Source organism: Sciurus vulgaris (assembly GCF_902686455.1).
Source record: "Sciurus vulgaris genome assembly, chromosome: 3".
NCBI classification, from domain to species: Eukaryota; Metazoa; Chordata; class Mammalia; order Rodentia; family Sciuridae; genus Sciurus; species Sciurus vulgaris.
The window spans coordinates 63,724,768-63,738,072 of NC_136463.1; the positions used below are offsets into that span (position 1 = coordinate 63,724,768).

General features: G+C 41.4%; 1 protein-coding gene across 1 annotated transcript in view; it reads left to right on the plus strand.

The window, feature by feature from the left end:
• PITPNA (phosphatidylinositol transfer protein alpha) overlaps window positions 1-13,305 on the plus strand; it is a 37,361-nt gene that overhangs the window by 21,389 nt on the left and 2,667 nt on the right. Inside the window, exons 7-11 of the mRNA XM_079130997.1 lie at window positions 112-195; window positions 3,040-3,117; window positions 3,264-3,374; window positions 4,163-4,285; window positions 12,104-12,172. Coding sequence (XP_078987123.1) covers window positions 112-195; window positions 3,040-3,117; window positions 3,264-3,374; window positions 4,163-4,285; window positions 12,104-12,148 — 441 coding nt within the window. The 3' untranslated portion in view covers window positions 12,149-12,172. The remainder of the gene's footprint in view (window positions 1-111; window positions 196-3,039; window positions 3,118-3,263; window positions 3,375-4,162; window positions 4,286-12,103; window positions 12,173-13,305) is intronic.

Here is a 13,305-nt window from a genome sequence, read left to right on the forward strand (position 1 = left end):
AACATAATAACATACCTTGGGGATAAAACCCAAGTATAAGCACAAAATTCATTTATGTTTCATAGATACCTTTTTACATACAGCCTGAAGGAAATCTCTTTCTTCCTGCAGGTGCATAAACTGGAGCCCGAGACATGGAAACACGTGGAAGCCGTATATATAGACATTGCAGATCGAAGTCAAGTACTTAGCAAGGTAAGAACTACGAAACCAGGGAACCATACCCAACTTGGCTCTAAAGGAAATTCTCTCTGGTATTGTTTGCTGTTTTACTTGTTTTTATTTTTTATGGTATTGTGGATTGAACCAGAGCCTTGCATATGCTAGGGAAGATTCTGAGCTAATCCCTAGCCCCTTTTTTAATTTTAAAATATTTATTTATTTTTTCCTGGTACTAGGAATTGAACCCAGGGTCACTCTACTACTGAGTTACACCCCCAACATTTCTTATTTATTTTGCAATAGGGTTTCACTAAGTTGCCAATGTTTGTCTCAAATGTGATCTTCCTGCCTTAGCCTCTGGACTAGCTGGGACTACAGGTGTATGCCACCGTGTCCAGCTGTTTTATTTTGAGATAGGGTCTTGCTAAGTTGTCTGGCCTTGAACTTTTGATCCTCCTTCCTCAGCCTCGTAGGTAACTAGGATTACATGTTTTTGCCACCATTCTCTGCATTGTTTTATTTATTCATTCATTTATTTTTGTGGTACTGTGATTGAATCCAGGGCAACTCTACCATTGAGCTACATCCCCAGCCCCCCCCACCCCTTTTTTTTTTTGAGACAGGGTCTCTCTAAGTTGCCAAGGCCAGCCTTGAACTTGTTCTCCTTTCACCTCCCAAGTAGCTGAGATCATAAGAATGTGCCTCTATGCACAGTTTGTTTTATTTTTAAAGTTAGTATTTAGAATTCCCCCTTGTCTTGAGTTGGGGGTGCCACTGGGAAAATAGCAGCCCAAATTTATGGGTTCTATTTGGCCTCTGGAACTTATTAAACTGCATAGATGCCATTGGTAGTGTTTTGACCTGCTGAAATGATGTTTAATCTGAAAAGTCAGAGCACTAGTTTTCAAATTTTATTTTCTAATCCAGTAATTTAAAAACATGTATTACCTGCCTCTTGTGTTTGGAGTATTCTTTTAAGATCTCTGGGTTCCCAATGAGAGTGCAGAATATATAAAAAGACTTATTCTCTGTCCAGGTATGTGTGTATGTGGTATTGTAGTAGCTTTTCAGAGTAACAAACATTTTAGCTGGAAAAGGTTGGTCTACTGATAGACCATAGCTTGGTGAGGCAGGGACCAGGTCTGTCCAGCTTGCTCATCCTTATGCTTCCAGGAAGTATATGTTTAGAGAATAAAAGGTTTGATTCCCCTTCACTTGTTACTTTTCTTTTTTGACAGAGGGCTTGTTGGGATCATGAAATAGGAATTTGATTCTGCCCATTGATAGGGAGTAAATGTTTGCTTTTTGTATCCAGGGGACGGATACCTCTTCCCTATGGTCACTGTGTGCACTTAAGATCGTTTGCTTTGTGCGTTTCTATAAAGATAAGAAAACCATCTGTGCTTCCTTGCTTAATATCCCTACCCCGCTCTCAAAAGATTCATTAATTTTTCCAAAAAGCATTTAACTGAAGTATACTGTAGATAGCAATATGAGTATGTCATAAAGGTGCAGCTTGATGAATTTTCTTAAACTGAACATACCCAAGTATTTCTCAAACACTATACTAGCAAAAATCAAGGTTCTTTGACTATTTTGTCAACTCTGGTTCTAAGAGTGGAGGGAGGACTGGGGTGTAGCTCAGTGTAGACTGCCTGCCTAGCACATACCAGACCCTAAGTTCAGTTCCCAGTACCACAAAAAGAGAGAGAGAGAGAGAGAGAGAGCAGAAGGAAACAGTGGTGGGGTAGTTTTATTTTTATTTTTAATACACAAATAATCCCCATAGTTTGGGAAAATACTTAGTTCAGGTATGTGTGTGTGTGATATTGTCTTTGTTATTTTCATCAAGTAGATGCTATAATAAGTTTGCTTTTTCTGAGCCCACGTTAGTCAATGTGGATTACAGCTGAAAATTAAACTTTTGTTGTAATTAATTAACACAGAATTGATTTTAAATCAGTGATATCGGGGAGGGAGGAATGGAAAGAGATTATCAATGGATACTAAGTTGTGACAGGCAGAAATAAGAGATTCTGGTGTGCATCATAGGGTAACTATGGATAAAGACAGTGTATTGTATATCATAAAACTAGAAGAAAGTTTGAATGCTTTGATCATATATAAATTAATGTGTTTTAGGACCCAGATGGGTTCAATCTGATTCAAATATTACAGTGTATCAAAATATCACATGGCACTCATAAATATGTACAATTTTGTTTTTATGTATCAGATTAAAATTTTAGTTTAAATTTTAAAAGTAATAAGTCAGTGAAGTGATACTGACCAGTAATGCACAAGAGGATAGGTTCTAGACATTGGACATTTCCAGTAGTCATTTTATTAAACCAAGAGGGAGATTAAACAAGATTTCAGAAAAGACAGCCAGTTGTTCTGAGCTGTGGCTGTGCTTTAAAATTACTTCCAGGGATTTAAGGGAAAGAAAGAAACTAAAAGAGAAAGAAAGAAAATCCACGCTGCTGCCCTCACCTTCAGATAATCTCAGTCACTGGGTTTTAGGTAGGGTGACCCAGAAATCTGTGTCTTCAAAGTTTTCCCTGACAATTTGGACACTTAACTCAGGTTTGAAAATCTGTCTTAAAACTGGAAATATGTGCCTGCTCAGACAATCTGGTGACACTTTTATACTGGTAAAATTGAAAACAAACCCTGGCAGAGAAAAATCACATGGAACTCTGCTCTAAGGCAAATGTAAACAGTTCTACATCTTGTTTATAACATTTTCCCATATTTACTGTATGCCAGCAGCATCAAGAACTGGTATGAAATGTACTCTAATGAAAATCTAACCTCCTCCTTTCCCCTTCTTCCTTTTCCCCCTCACCCTCTAACCCTAATTCCACAACTTCTCAGGATTACAAGGCAGAGGAAGACCCTGCAAAATTTAAATCGGTCAAAACAGGACGAGGACCCTTGGGCCCAAATTGGAAGGTGCAGTTCATATCCCTACCGCCAGGGGGCCAGGCACGGAGTGGGTGGGCCTCCACATGGAGGTGGGAATGACTGGGGCTGGTCTACCCCACCGCCTAAGGTCTTTCCTCTTAGTTACTGGCTACCTCTGGCTGTTTCTAATGCAGCAAGAACTTGTAAATCAGAAAGACTCCCCATATATGTGTGCATACAAACTGGTTACTGTCAAGTTCAAGTGGTGGGGCCTGCAGAACAAGGTGGAAAACTTTATACATAAGGTAAGTGACAAGTGTGAGACCTGTGTGTGTGTGTGTGTGTATGTGGCAGGTGTTTGGTCCAACAAGAAAAGATCATACAACACATGTGACCTGTATTATAGAGTTGCCAGTATAATAATATTTCACAGTTTCATTTCTTAGGTCCCCATTTTCCCTTGCATGTAATTGTCTTACAGTTTATTGTTGTCCATCTAGGGGCACCACATGTGACAGGGAAGGAAATCAAGGCAAAAGAAGGAAACAGGAAGGGTCTTGCTATGATTGAACTACAAATAAAACTCAGTCTCTCTTTTCTTGAAGCCAAAAGGCAAGAGGTACTATGAGCCAAATTCTCTAGTGCCCTGAGTTACTCAACTGGGCAGACCTATGCAGTTTTATAGTCTTTTAATTCTCTGAGTTAGACACATACTCTTGGCCACAATTCATAGCTGTTGGCCAGTTATAACCTGGCATTAGGCACCAAAGATAAGGAGGAAGTCTGAGAGTTGCTTGGAGGCCTTAGTTTGACTAGGAGCTCATAGGCTCTTGGTGGTATTTTGGGCAAAGGGCATCAAAGTTTTTTGGGCAAAATAGGCATCAGTCCTTTCTTGGGGGCTCCCTCCTCTTTGATGCCTCACTTGTTTAACTTATGAAGGCAAAGTTCATTGACCTATGGCTAATCCAGATAAGTCATCTAGGTATCACCCCTCCCTGGTAAAACAGGGCTATTAGCATGGAGACTGTCGGGAGGAGGGCTGTAGCAGGGACCTTCACCTTCTTGTTCTAACTTGGTTCCTTCCTTTTTATAGCAAGAGAGGCGTCTGTTTACAAACTTCCACAGGCAGCTGTTCTGTTGGCTCGATAAGTGGGTTGACCTGACCATGGACGACATTCGAAGGATGGAAGAAGAGACGAAGAGACAATTGGATGAAGTGAGTGGGATCCCAGGGGAGACTCTGTAGCTCTCAGAGAAATATGTGAATATTAAGGCAACTGTCATGCTGGGACACTTCACTGAGGGCCCTGCCCTGTAGTTCTAGGAATGTGTCAGGATCTGCTGAAAGAAATATATATTGCCAGGCAATATGGGAACTGTAGGGAAGAAAACAGCCCATGTTCTTGAATGTGAAGTCTAGTTAAGGTCTTGGCATATCCACAGAGACAAATAAGGTCATCTATACCAACTGCCAAGGGAATGATAGAGCCACTACAGTGACTTCAGAGCCAGGTGGGGGATCGTGCTGAGTTGGAGGTGACCCTGGGAGGAGGCAGGTTTGGCTGAGCCACGAATACCACACACAATACCCATAGAGGACAGCAATAGCACTCATAGGAGCTGATTGCTCTATATGGTTGTTTTGAGCTAATTTTAGAGTTTGGAGCTTTTGCTTTATTTATTTATTTATTTATTTATTTTTGGCCTTGGCATGGATCCCAGAAGAAGGGCTCTCTAATCTACTGCATGGAACCTGGAGACCCAGCACTCATGCCTCATTTGGGGAGGTTTCCCTGAAAGGAGGTAGTCAGTGAATAACAGGCACTTCCTGTGTGCTAGGCACTGTTCTAGGGGCTTTTATATACACCACCAAGTGGCATCATCACAACTCCTGTGAGGAGGCATCCTCAGCTGAAGAAAGAGGCTCTGGGAGCTCAGTGTGGCTGTGCTGGACCTGTAGGTGATAGATAGCATGAGAGACCAAAAGCCATAGCTTTTTTTTTTTTTTTGGTGCTGGGAATTAAACCCAGGGCCATCTTGTGCTGCTAGGCAAATGTCTAGCCCTACAAAGGCATAACTCTTAATCACTCTTCTTTTCTCCTCCTCCTGTGTTTTGTTTGGGGTCCTCCTGCCCACTCAAAGCTAAAAGCAATCAGGAAGCTCTGTTTCTTAACTCCATTCGTTTCTCCTTCCTAGTCCCTAGTGGGGGTTAGTGTGAAGCCTGAGTATCCAGCAGAGGCCTTACTATGGAGCAACCTCATCCAGCTCTCTGGCAGAGCCTTAGGTGAGGGCCAGGCTTGGGTTCCCCTGGTGTCCCATTCTACACAGGTGTGCTATACATCATGGTGCTGATCTAGGGTAGATCCTGGGCACAGAGATCCTTTCTTCCTCTGGAGCCCCCCAAGGAACTGTTCTTATCGTTCAGGATACCACTCTTCCTGGGCTGACTTACTGGCAAGTAGTGCACTGAATTAGTTCCTGCTGAAGGCGGATGTTTTGGTAATTCATTCAGCTGCATTTGGCAGTGAAGTGGCAGAATTTTGGGCACAGTCCTGATTCTTCTGCTAAGGATCATCAGGAAGTGGTAGACTTGAAAGTTCAAGGCTCTGTGATTTTTGTCTGTATGAGAGAGAAGCTAGAATCTTGATCACTCTAGTCATGACAGAAAAGCAAAGTTACCAACTGGAACAACACGGAGACTATCATTAGGGTTTAACTTGGAGCCTCGGCCATCCACTTCCTGATAAAGTACATTGGGTTTCATGGACAAATTTGCTGTATTCCTTTTGGTTCTTGGGTAGAATTTATTTGATATTTTTCTCCTCTCTGTTTTCTTTGTTCTCTTTCTGGAATTCTTATTAGTCAGAACTTAGCCTTCATGAATTGACCATCTAATTTTTTTTTTTTTTTTTTTGGTTCTGGGGATTGAACACAGACGGGGCACTTTACCACTGAGCTATATCCCTTGTCTTTTTTTATTTTTTAATTTTAATTTTTTATTTTTATGCTAAGTTTTTGGGGCTGACTCTGAACTTGTGATCTTCCTGCCTCAGCCTCCAGAGTTATTGGGATTACGGCGTCCACCAACAGACCCAGAAACTCTCTACTTTTCTTCTTTTTTTTCTTTTTCCTGCCTTCTGGTAGACTTTTTCCAATTGTTAATTTATCATTGGGTGAGTTAAAATTTTTTTTTCTTTTTTTTTTTTTTTGGTACTGAGGATTGAACCCAGGGGTGCTTTAACACTAAACCACATCCCTGGCCCTTTTATTGTTATTTTGAGATGGGGTCTCCCTAAGTTGCTCAGGGCCTCACTAAATTGCTGAGGCCAGCCTCAAACTTGCAATCCTCCTGTCTCAGCCATCTCATTTGCTGGGATTAGGGTACCCACTGTGCCTGGCAAGTTTAAAAATTTTTTAAACTAGCATGGTGGCATAAGCCTGGGAGGCTGAGGCAAGAGAATTGCAAGTTCAAGGCCAGCCTGAGCAAATTTTTAAGACCCTGTCTCAAAATAAAAAATAAAAAGGGGTTGGGGCTGTACCTCAATTGTAGAGCATTTGCCTACCATGTGAAAGATGCTGGGTTCAGTTCCCAGCATCAAAAGAAAAAAAATTACAAATTTCTTGGTCTGTCTTCTTTTTAAATATTTTCCTTTTCTTCCTACAGGCACTGTCTTCCTTTTCTAAAGCTACAGTTTCTAAAGTTTTTTTTTTTTTAGGTTCTTTCTGCTCCCTGGATATTCTGTTTCTTCTGAGTTCTTTTGTCAGTTTGCTTGGACTCTGTTTTTAATGTTAGGGGCTTTCCTCTAATCAATGAGAAGGCTTCCTTATAAGATAGTCAGGTAGTTACAATGGGAGCCTGAGTCTTTTGGGGGGCTGTGCGTTTTGCTTAGAGAGGACTCGCCAGTCTCTTATATTGTTGGGTAGTCATCCAACATTTTGGGAACCAAACTGGGGAAGGGTCATAGCAGGCTCACTGTGTCATCCATTGCCTTTAATTTAATCCCTTCATATTCTGCACCATGCCTACTTTGCCCCTTACTGAACTGTCCCAAGTCCAGGCTTCCCTTTGCATCTCTAGAGCATGAACTTCCTGTCTTTTGATGTGACCCAAAGTGGGGTGGGGATGATTGCTTGATCTGGAGAGCAAGGGGAGAGAACACCTGGACCTAACTGTTCTCCTATTCAGACTTTCAAACAATTCACCTGTTTTCAACCCACTGGGCAATCCCACCTGCAGAAGCACCTGGTGCTTCCAGTTCCCAGGCCTTTGGAGGACCTGCAGCATAAACTCGTATGCTCCTTCTTGGTTCTCTACGTAGGTGTCACCCTCTGCTGCTTTGTGAATTAGTTACTATTCATCCATCCTTTTTCCCTCTTCAGAATGTTACCATCTCTTATTTGCTGTTGTTGTTTTCATGGTTTTATATCTATTTTATTCCTTTCCTGCATTATAGTAGAGTTTTGGGGAGTAATAGAGAAATACAGGTATTCAGACTTTCATGATTAATTGCAAGTTTGCAGTAGGAATTATGAGTTTTTCTTTAAACCAATGAATAATAGTCTAGTACAGTTGGCTTTTTGTTTTGAAGGGACACCATAAGCCCATAGTCACCACTGTGGTAAATCTAGCCCCTGCAGTGGGGTGGGCCCACCATTCTTGGGTGTGGCCCAAAGATTTGAGAAAAAAGGGATCAAGAGATTAGTCTTTGTCCTGAAAAATTATTCCTATGCCCATGAAATATGTGCTTGTAAGAGAATAGACTCTTTCTCACCAACTCTCTCCTCCCTCTCTAATGCTTTTGCTCTAAGAGAATCTTTCTCTCTCTCTCTCTCTCTCTCTTTTTTATACTGTAATTGAACCCACTGGAGCTTTATTACTGAGTTACATTCCCAGCCCTTTTTGTTAAAAAAAAAAAAAAAATTTTTTTTTTTTGTAGTTGTAGATAGACTGTATGCCTTTATTTTATTTGCTTATTTTTGTATGCGGTACTAAGGATTGAACCCAGTGTCTCACACTTGCTAGGCCATTGAACCACAGCCTCAGCCCCCACAGCCCTTTTTATTTAACTTATTTTATTATTTATTTTTGGTCCTGGGGATTAAACCCAGGGGCACTTAACCAATGAGCCACATCCCTAGCCCTTTCTATTTTTGAGGCCGTGTCTTGCTAAATTGCTTAGTGTCTTACTAAGTTGCCAAGATTGGCCTTGAACTTGTGATCCTCCTGCCTCAGCCTCCCAAATTGCTGGGATTAGAGGTATACATCTCTGTTCACAGCTAAGATAACCCATTTAATCTTTTTTAAGTGAGCTTATTTTCCTGTTTATTGGACTCCTATTGCTAAAATATAGAAGATACTATGTTAGAGTGCATGATTAAGGTTCTGCAGTTTTTCCTTTCCCAGCCTTCCCTTGTGGGTTTTCCTATATCCCACTGGCTGCATGATTCTTCTGGTCCCTGCAAAGCCCATCCTAACAAAGGGAGTTAGCCCTTTGTATGGTAGCTAAAAGACTTTGTGTGACACCCTTTGTTTTGCTGGCCCACACTTGGGGCTTTTTTTTTTTTTTTTTTTTTTTGGACCAGAGATTGAATCCAGGGGCGCTTAACCACTGAGCCACATCCTGTCCTTTTTTATTTTTATTTTTTGAGACAGGGTCTTGCTCAGTTGCTTAGAGCCTCACTAATTTGCTGAGGCTGGTCTGGAACTTGCGATCCTCCTGTCTCAGCCTCCTGAGCACTGGAATTACAGGTGTGCACCACCACACTTGGCTGGCGGCTACTTCTGAACCTCTTCATAGTTAGTATCCCTGTCCATAGGCTTGGATGTAAATGTTTCTGACTTTTGATGCAGAGGACTCCTTTATTTTTTTTAAGTTATAGATGGACACAATACCTTTATTTTATTTATTTATCTTTATGTGATGCTGAGGATTGAACCCAGGGCCTCACACATGCTAGGCAAGCACTCTACCACTGAGCTATGAATCCAGCACCCATACAAAGGACTCTTGATTCATCCTGAAACTTTCTTGCTGCTGGGTCACTGTCAGTTTTAGTTTAAGTCTTAAACTCTGTCCTGGTTGCCTAGAGACTACAAACGTTTTACTCTGAAGTGTCTGACAGGAATTATACCCCAAAGTTCCCAGTTAGAGATCATGGTAAATTACAGATTCTGAGAATTAGGCTGATAAGGACAAATCACTCGAAATCTGTTGCCTGCTGGGCCATGAGAGACTGGACCCTAAGATTCTTAAAGCATCTGCAGAGGCAGGGCTAGGGCTTTTGAGGCTTTGACCCCTGCATGCAGAGAAGGACACTGCCCTCCTAGAGTCTTAATTTCCTCTGACCTGCCAGCAGTGATTGACCCCAGGACAGACCACGTGGATCATTATCCAGTCCTTTCAAAATATGGCAGTATCCTCTTTTTAGTATTTATTTATTTATTGTGGTACTGAGGATTGAACTCAGGAGCATTTGACCACTGAGCCACATCCCCAGTCCTACTTTGTATTTTATTTAGAGACAGGGTTTTACCGAGTTGCTTAGCACCTCGATTTTGCTGAGGCTGGCTTTGAACTTGTGATCCTCCTGCCTCCACCTCCCGAGCCACTGGTATTACAGCATGTGCCACCATGCCTAGCCCAGCCCTTTCTATTTTTTGAGACAGGGTCCCACTAAGTTGCCCAAGCTGGCCTTAAACTTGGGCTCCTCAGCTTCCTGAGTTGCTGGGATTATAGGTGTACCCTCTATGCCCAGTGTTTTCTTTTTAAATATAGTTTTTCAGTATTATTATGACATAAAGCATTAAACATGTTTTTAAAAATACTGAATACTAGAAGGAAAAAAAATCGGTTGTCCTCTATTTCCACTTTGATACATTTTCTAAGTCTTTCTGCACACTTTTATGTACCACATGGTTAGCTTACTTTTTCTCTGAACATCACAATGTAATGAAGCATTTCCTACTGGGAAAAAAAAAGTGGCTTTTTTGGTACTGGGGATTGCACCCAGGGCCTCAAGCATGCTCAGCTTGCACTCTACCATTGAACTATGCCCTCAAGCCCTCAAAAAATTTTTTTTCCATTTTTTTAATCGGTATATTATAGTTATACATAATGATGGCACTTGTTACATATTTGTACATGCGTGCAATACAACAATAGAATTTGACCAATACCGTTTCCCAGTATTTCCCCTTTCTTTTCCCCTGGGCCCTTTTCTCTTCTCTATGGATATCCCTTTCATTTGCATGAAACCCCACAACCTTTCCTTTTTCCTCTGTAGCTTTAACATATGAGAGAAAACATTCAACACTGGACCTTCTGAGTTTGGCTTATTTAACATAATGGTCTCCAGTTCTATTCATTTTTCTGCAAAGGAAAATTTCATTTTTCTTTATGGCTGAATAGAATTCCATGGTGTATATATGCCACATTTTCTTTATTCATTCATCTGATGATGGACACCTAAGCTTGTTCCATATTTTGGCTATTGTGAATTGTGCTGTTATAAACATGGGTATGCATATATTGCCATAATATGATAACTTTAATTCTTTAAGATGAATGCTGAGAAGTGGTAAACCTGTGTCATATAGTGGTTCTACTCCTAGTCTTCTGAGGAACCTCCATACTGATTTCTGTAGTGGTTGTACTAATTTAAAATTCCACCAACAGTACAAAAGTGTTCCTTTTTTCCTACATCCTCTCCAGCATTTATTCTCCCTCAAAAATTTCTTTATGTACATGACTGCAAAATGTTACTCTGTACTCTATCATTACCATATATTGAATTTATTTATTTAGGTACCATTGAGCCACATCCTCAGCCCTTTTTTTTTTTTTTTGCAGTGCTGGGGATTGAACCCAGGGACTTGAGCTTGTGAGGCAAGCACTCTACCAACTGAGCTATATCCCAGCCTCCTTTGTATTTTTGGAGACAGAGTCTAAGTTGCCTAGGTCCTTGCTAAATTGCTGAGGCTGGCTTTGAACTTGTGATCCTCCTGCCTCAGCCTCCTAAGCCACTGGGATTACAGACATATGCCACTGCACCCATCTATTGAATCTATTTATAAAGCATGGTTTTCTGTTAGGCACATGGCACATGCCTGTAATGCCAGTGATTTGGGAGGCTAAGACAGGATGATCACAAATTTGAGACCAGCCTGGGCAACTTGATGAAACCTGGTTTCAAAATAAAAAATAATAAATGGCTGGGGATGTACCTCAGTGGTCCCTGAATTCAATACCCAGCACCACCAAAAAATTTAAAAATCGCATTGGTCCAACCCCTGGCCTCATTCCCTAGTGGAAATTACTGCTAACAAAACAAATGATTGGTGTTTCTATTTTCATGTTCTTCAACTATATGTAAGGCATATATTGGCTGGGACTGAGGAATAGCAAAAATATCAGATAAATCTCTCACATCATATAGGCCCCAGGAAGCAGGAAATAACCATTCTTGGGACACTTCACTATACAAATAAAACACTGAATTATTTCAGTGGCACCCTGGGGGGTGGGTGGGAACCTCATCTCTGATAATGGGGGAAGCCATCATGTTCCCCGACAGAAAGTTGCATCTTATTAATAGCAGTGAGAGCTGGGCATGGTGGCACATACCTGCAATCCCAGTGACTTGGGAGGCTAAGGCAGGAGGATCACAAGTTCAAGTCTGGCCTCAGCAACTTAGTTAGACTGTCTCAAAATAAAAAATAAAAAGGGCTGGGGATGTAGCTCACTGATAAAATGTCCCTGGGTTCAATCAATCCCTGGTACAAAAAAAAAAAAAAAAGGGGGCAGTGAGAAAACAGAGCCTGGTTTTACATTAGCAAATTACTAAGTTGTTATGAATGGTGGGACACCAACAGAGCTTATAAATGGTATGGTTTTGGCTACATGTATGCAGAATTCTGTCCTTCCAATTTTTGCTTTGTGCATAAAAAATGCTCTACCCTATCTCTTGGCAGGATATATTTATAGTGGAGTTCCATCAGCAACAAAGACCTTTTTTCTTACTTTTTCTGTTCCAGATGAGACAAAAGGACCCAGTGAAAGGAATGACAGCAGATGACTAAAGCCACCCGTTCCCCTTCTGCACTGTATGTACTTTATTATTTACTGGGCTTGTCATAGAAGCTGAAATTGGTTTGGGTCCTTACAGCCTCATCAGCTCACTATGGAGTCAGAAAACCTACTTCATTCCTCATCCTTCATTCTAGTAATGATGATGATTGTCATGGTAAACAGTAAGCTTCTGTGCTCTAATGAAAGGAATTACGTCTGTTAAGACATTTAAGGGACAGATTTTCAAAGAATCACCCAGATAGCCGTGAACAGGGTGGTAACAAGAGTGGGTGGAAGGTTGTAGGCACAGAAGCAAAGTTCATAAGCCACTACTCCCTTTTCCCCTCTTGCAACTTGAGCCATAGTTGATGGTGCCATGTTGGGGCACTTCCTGTACTATTCATGCCAGACTTCCTAGTTCTCACATTCTGGTATTCCCTGCCCTGCCCTTGGACAAATTTGTTGGCCAGGCAGCTTCTCTTAGCATTCATCACTGTATCTGCCTTCTTTATATCCCCCTGTCCCATACTAAATAGCTATGCTCAATAGAGGTAGCATTTCAAATACTAGCAGAGTTTCTGCCCAGATCACAGGATCACAGGGCAGGAATGGGGGTGTCCTGTGTTTCACATTCTCACTTTTCCCAAAGTTTCTTCCTCCTATTAGATCCCAAAGCTGGTACTCCAGATTCATGTTATTCTAACAGCTTAAAGTGGTCTTGGTCCTAGAAAGAAAAACTTGATTCTCCTCCCAATTAGGCTCTGAATGAAAATAACTTAAATAAACTGGCTATCCTCTAGCACCAATAAACTAAGAAGGACTAGAGTCTCACCAGCAGTGATGCAAACTGCAGACACTTGCTGCCCCACGTTCTTTTTTTAATTTTTATTATTCTTTTTTGTAGTTGTAGATGGACAGCATTCCTTTATTCTGTATGTATGTTTATATGCGGCGCTGAGGGACTGAACCCAGTGCCTTACACATGCGAGGCAAGTACTCTGCCACTGAGCTACGTACAACCCCAGCCCCTGCCCCACATTCTTAAAGCAGCTTCTGGGAGACAGAAGGATAGGATTAAGTGGATAGCTGCAATGCCAGCTTCCAGTCATTGCTGGGGCCTTAGTGCCCTCTTCTCCCACACCCCTCCCAACAACTGGCATCCTTCCTC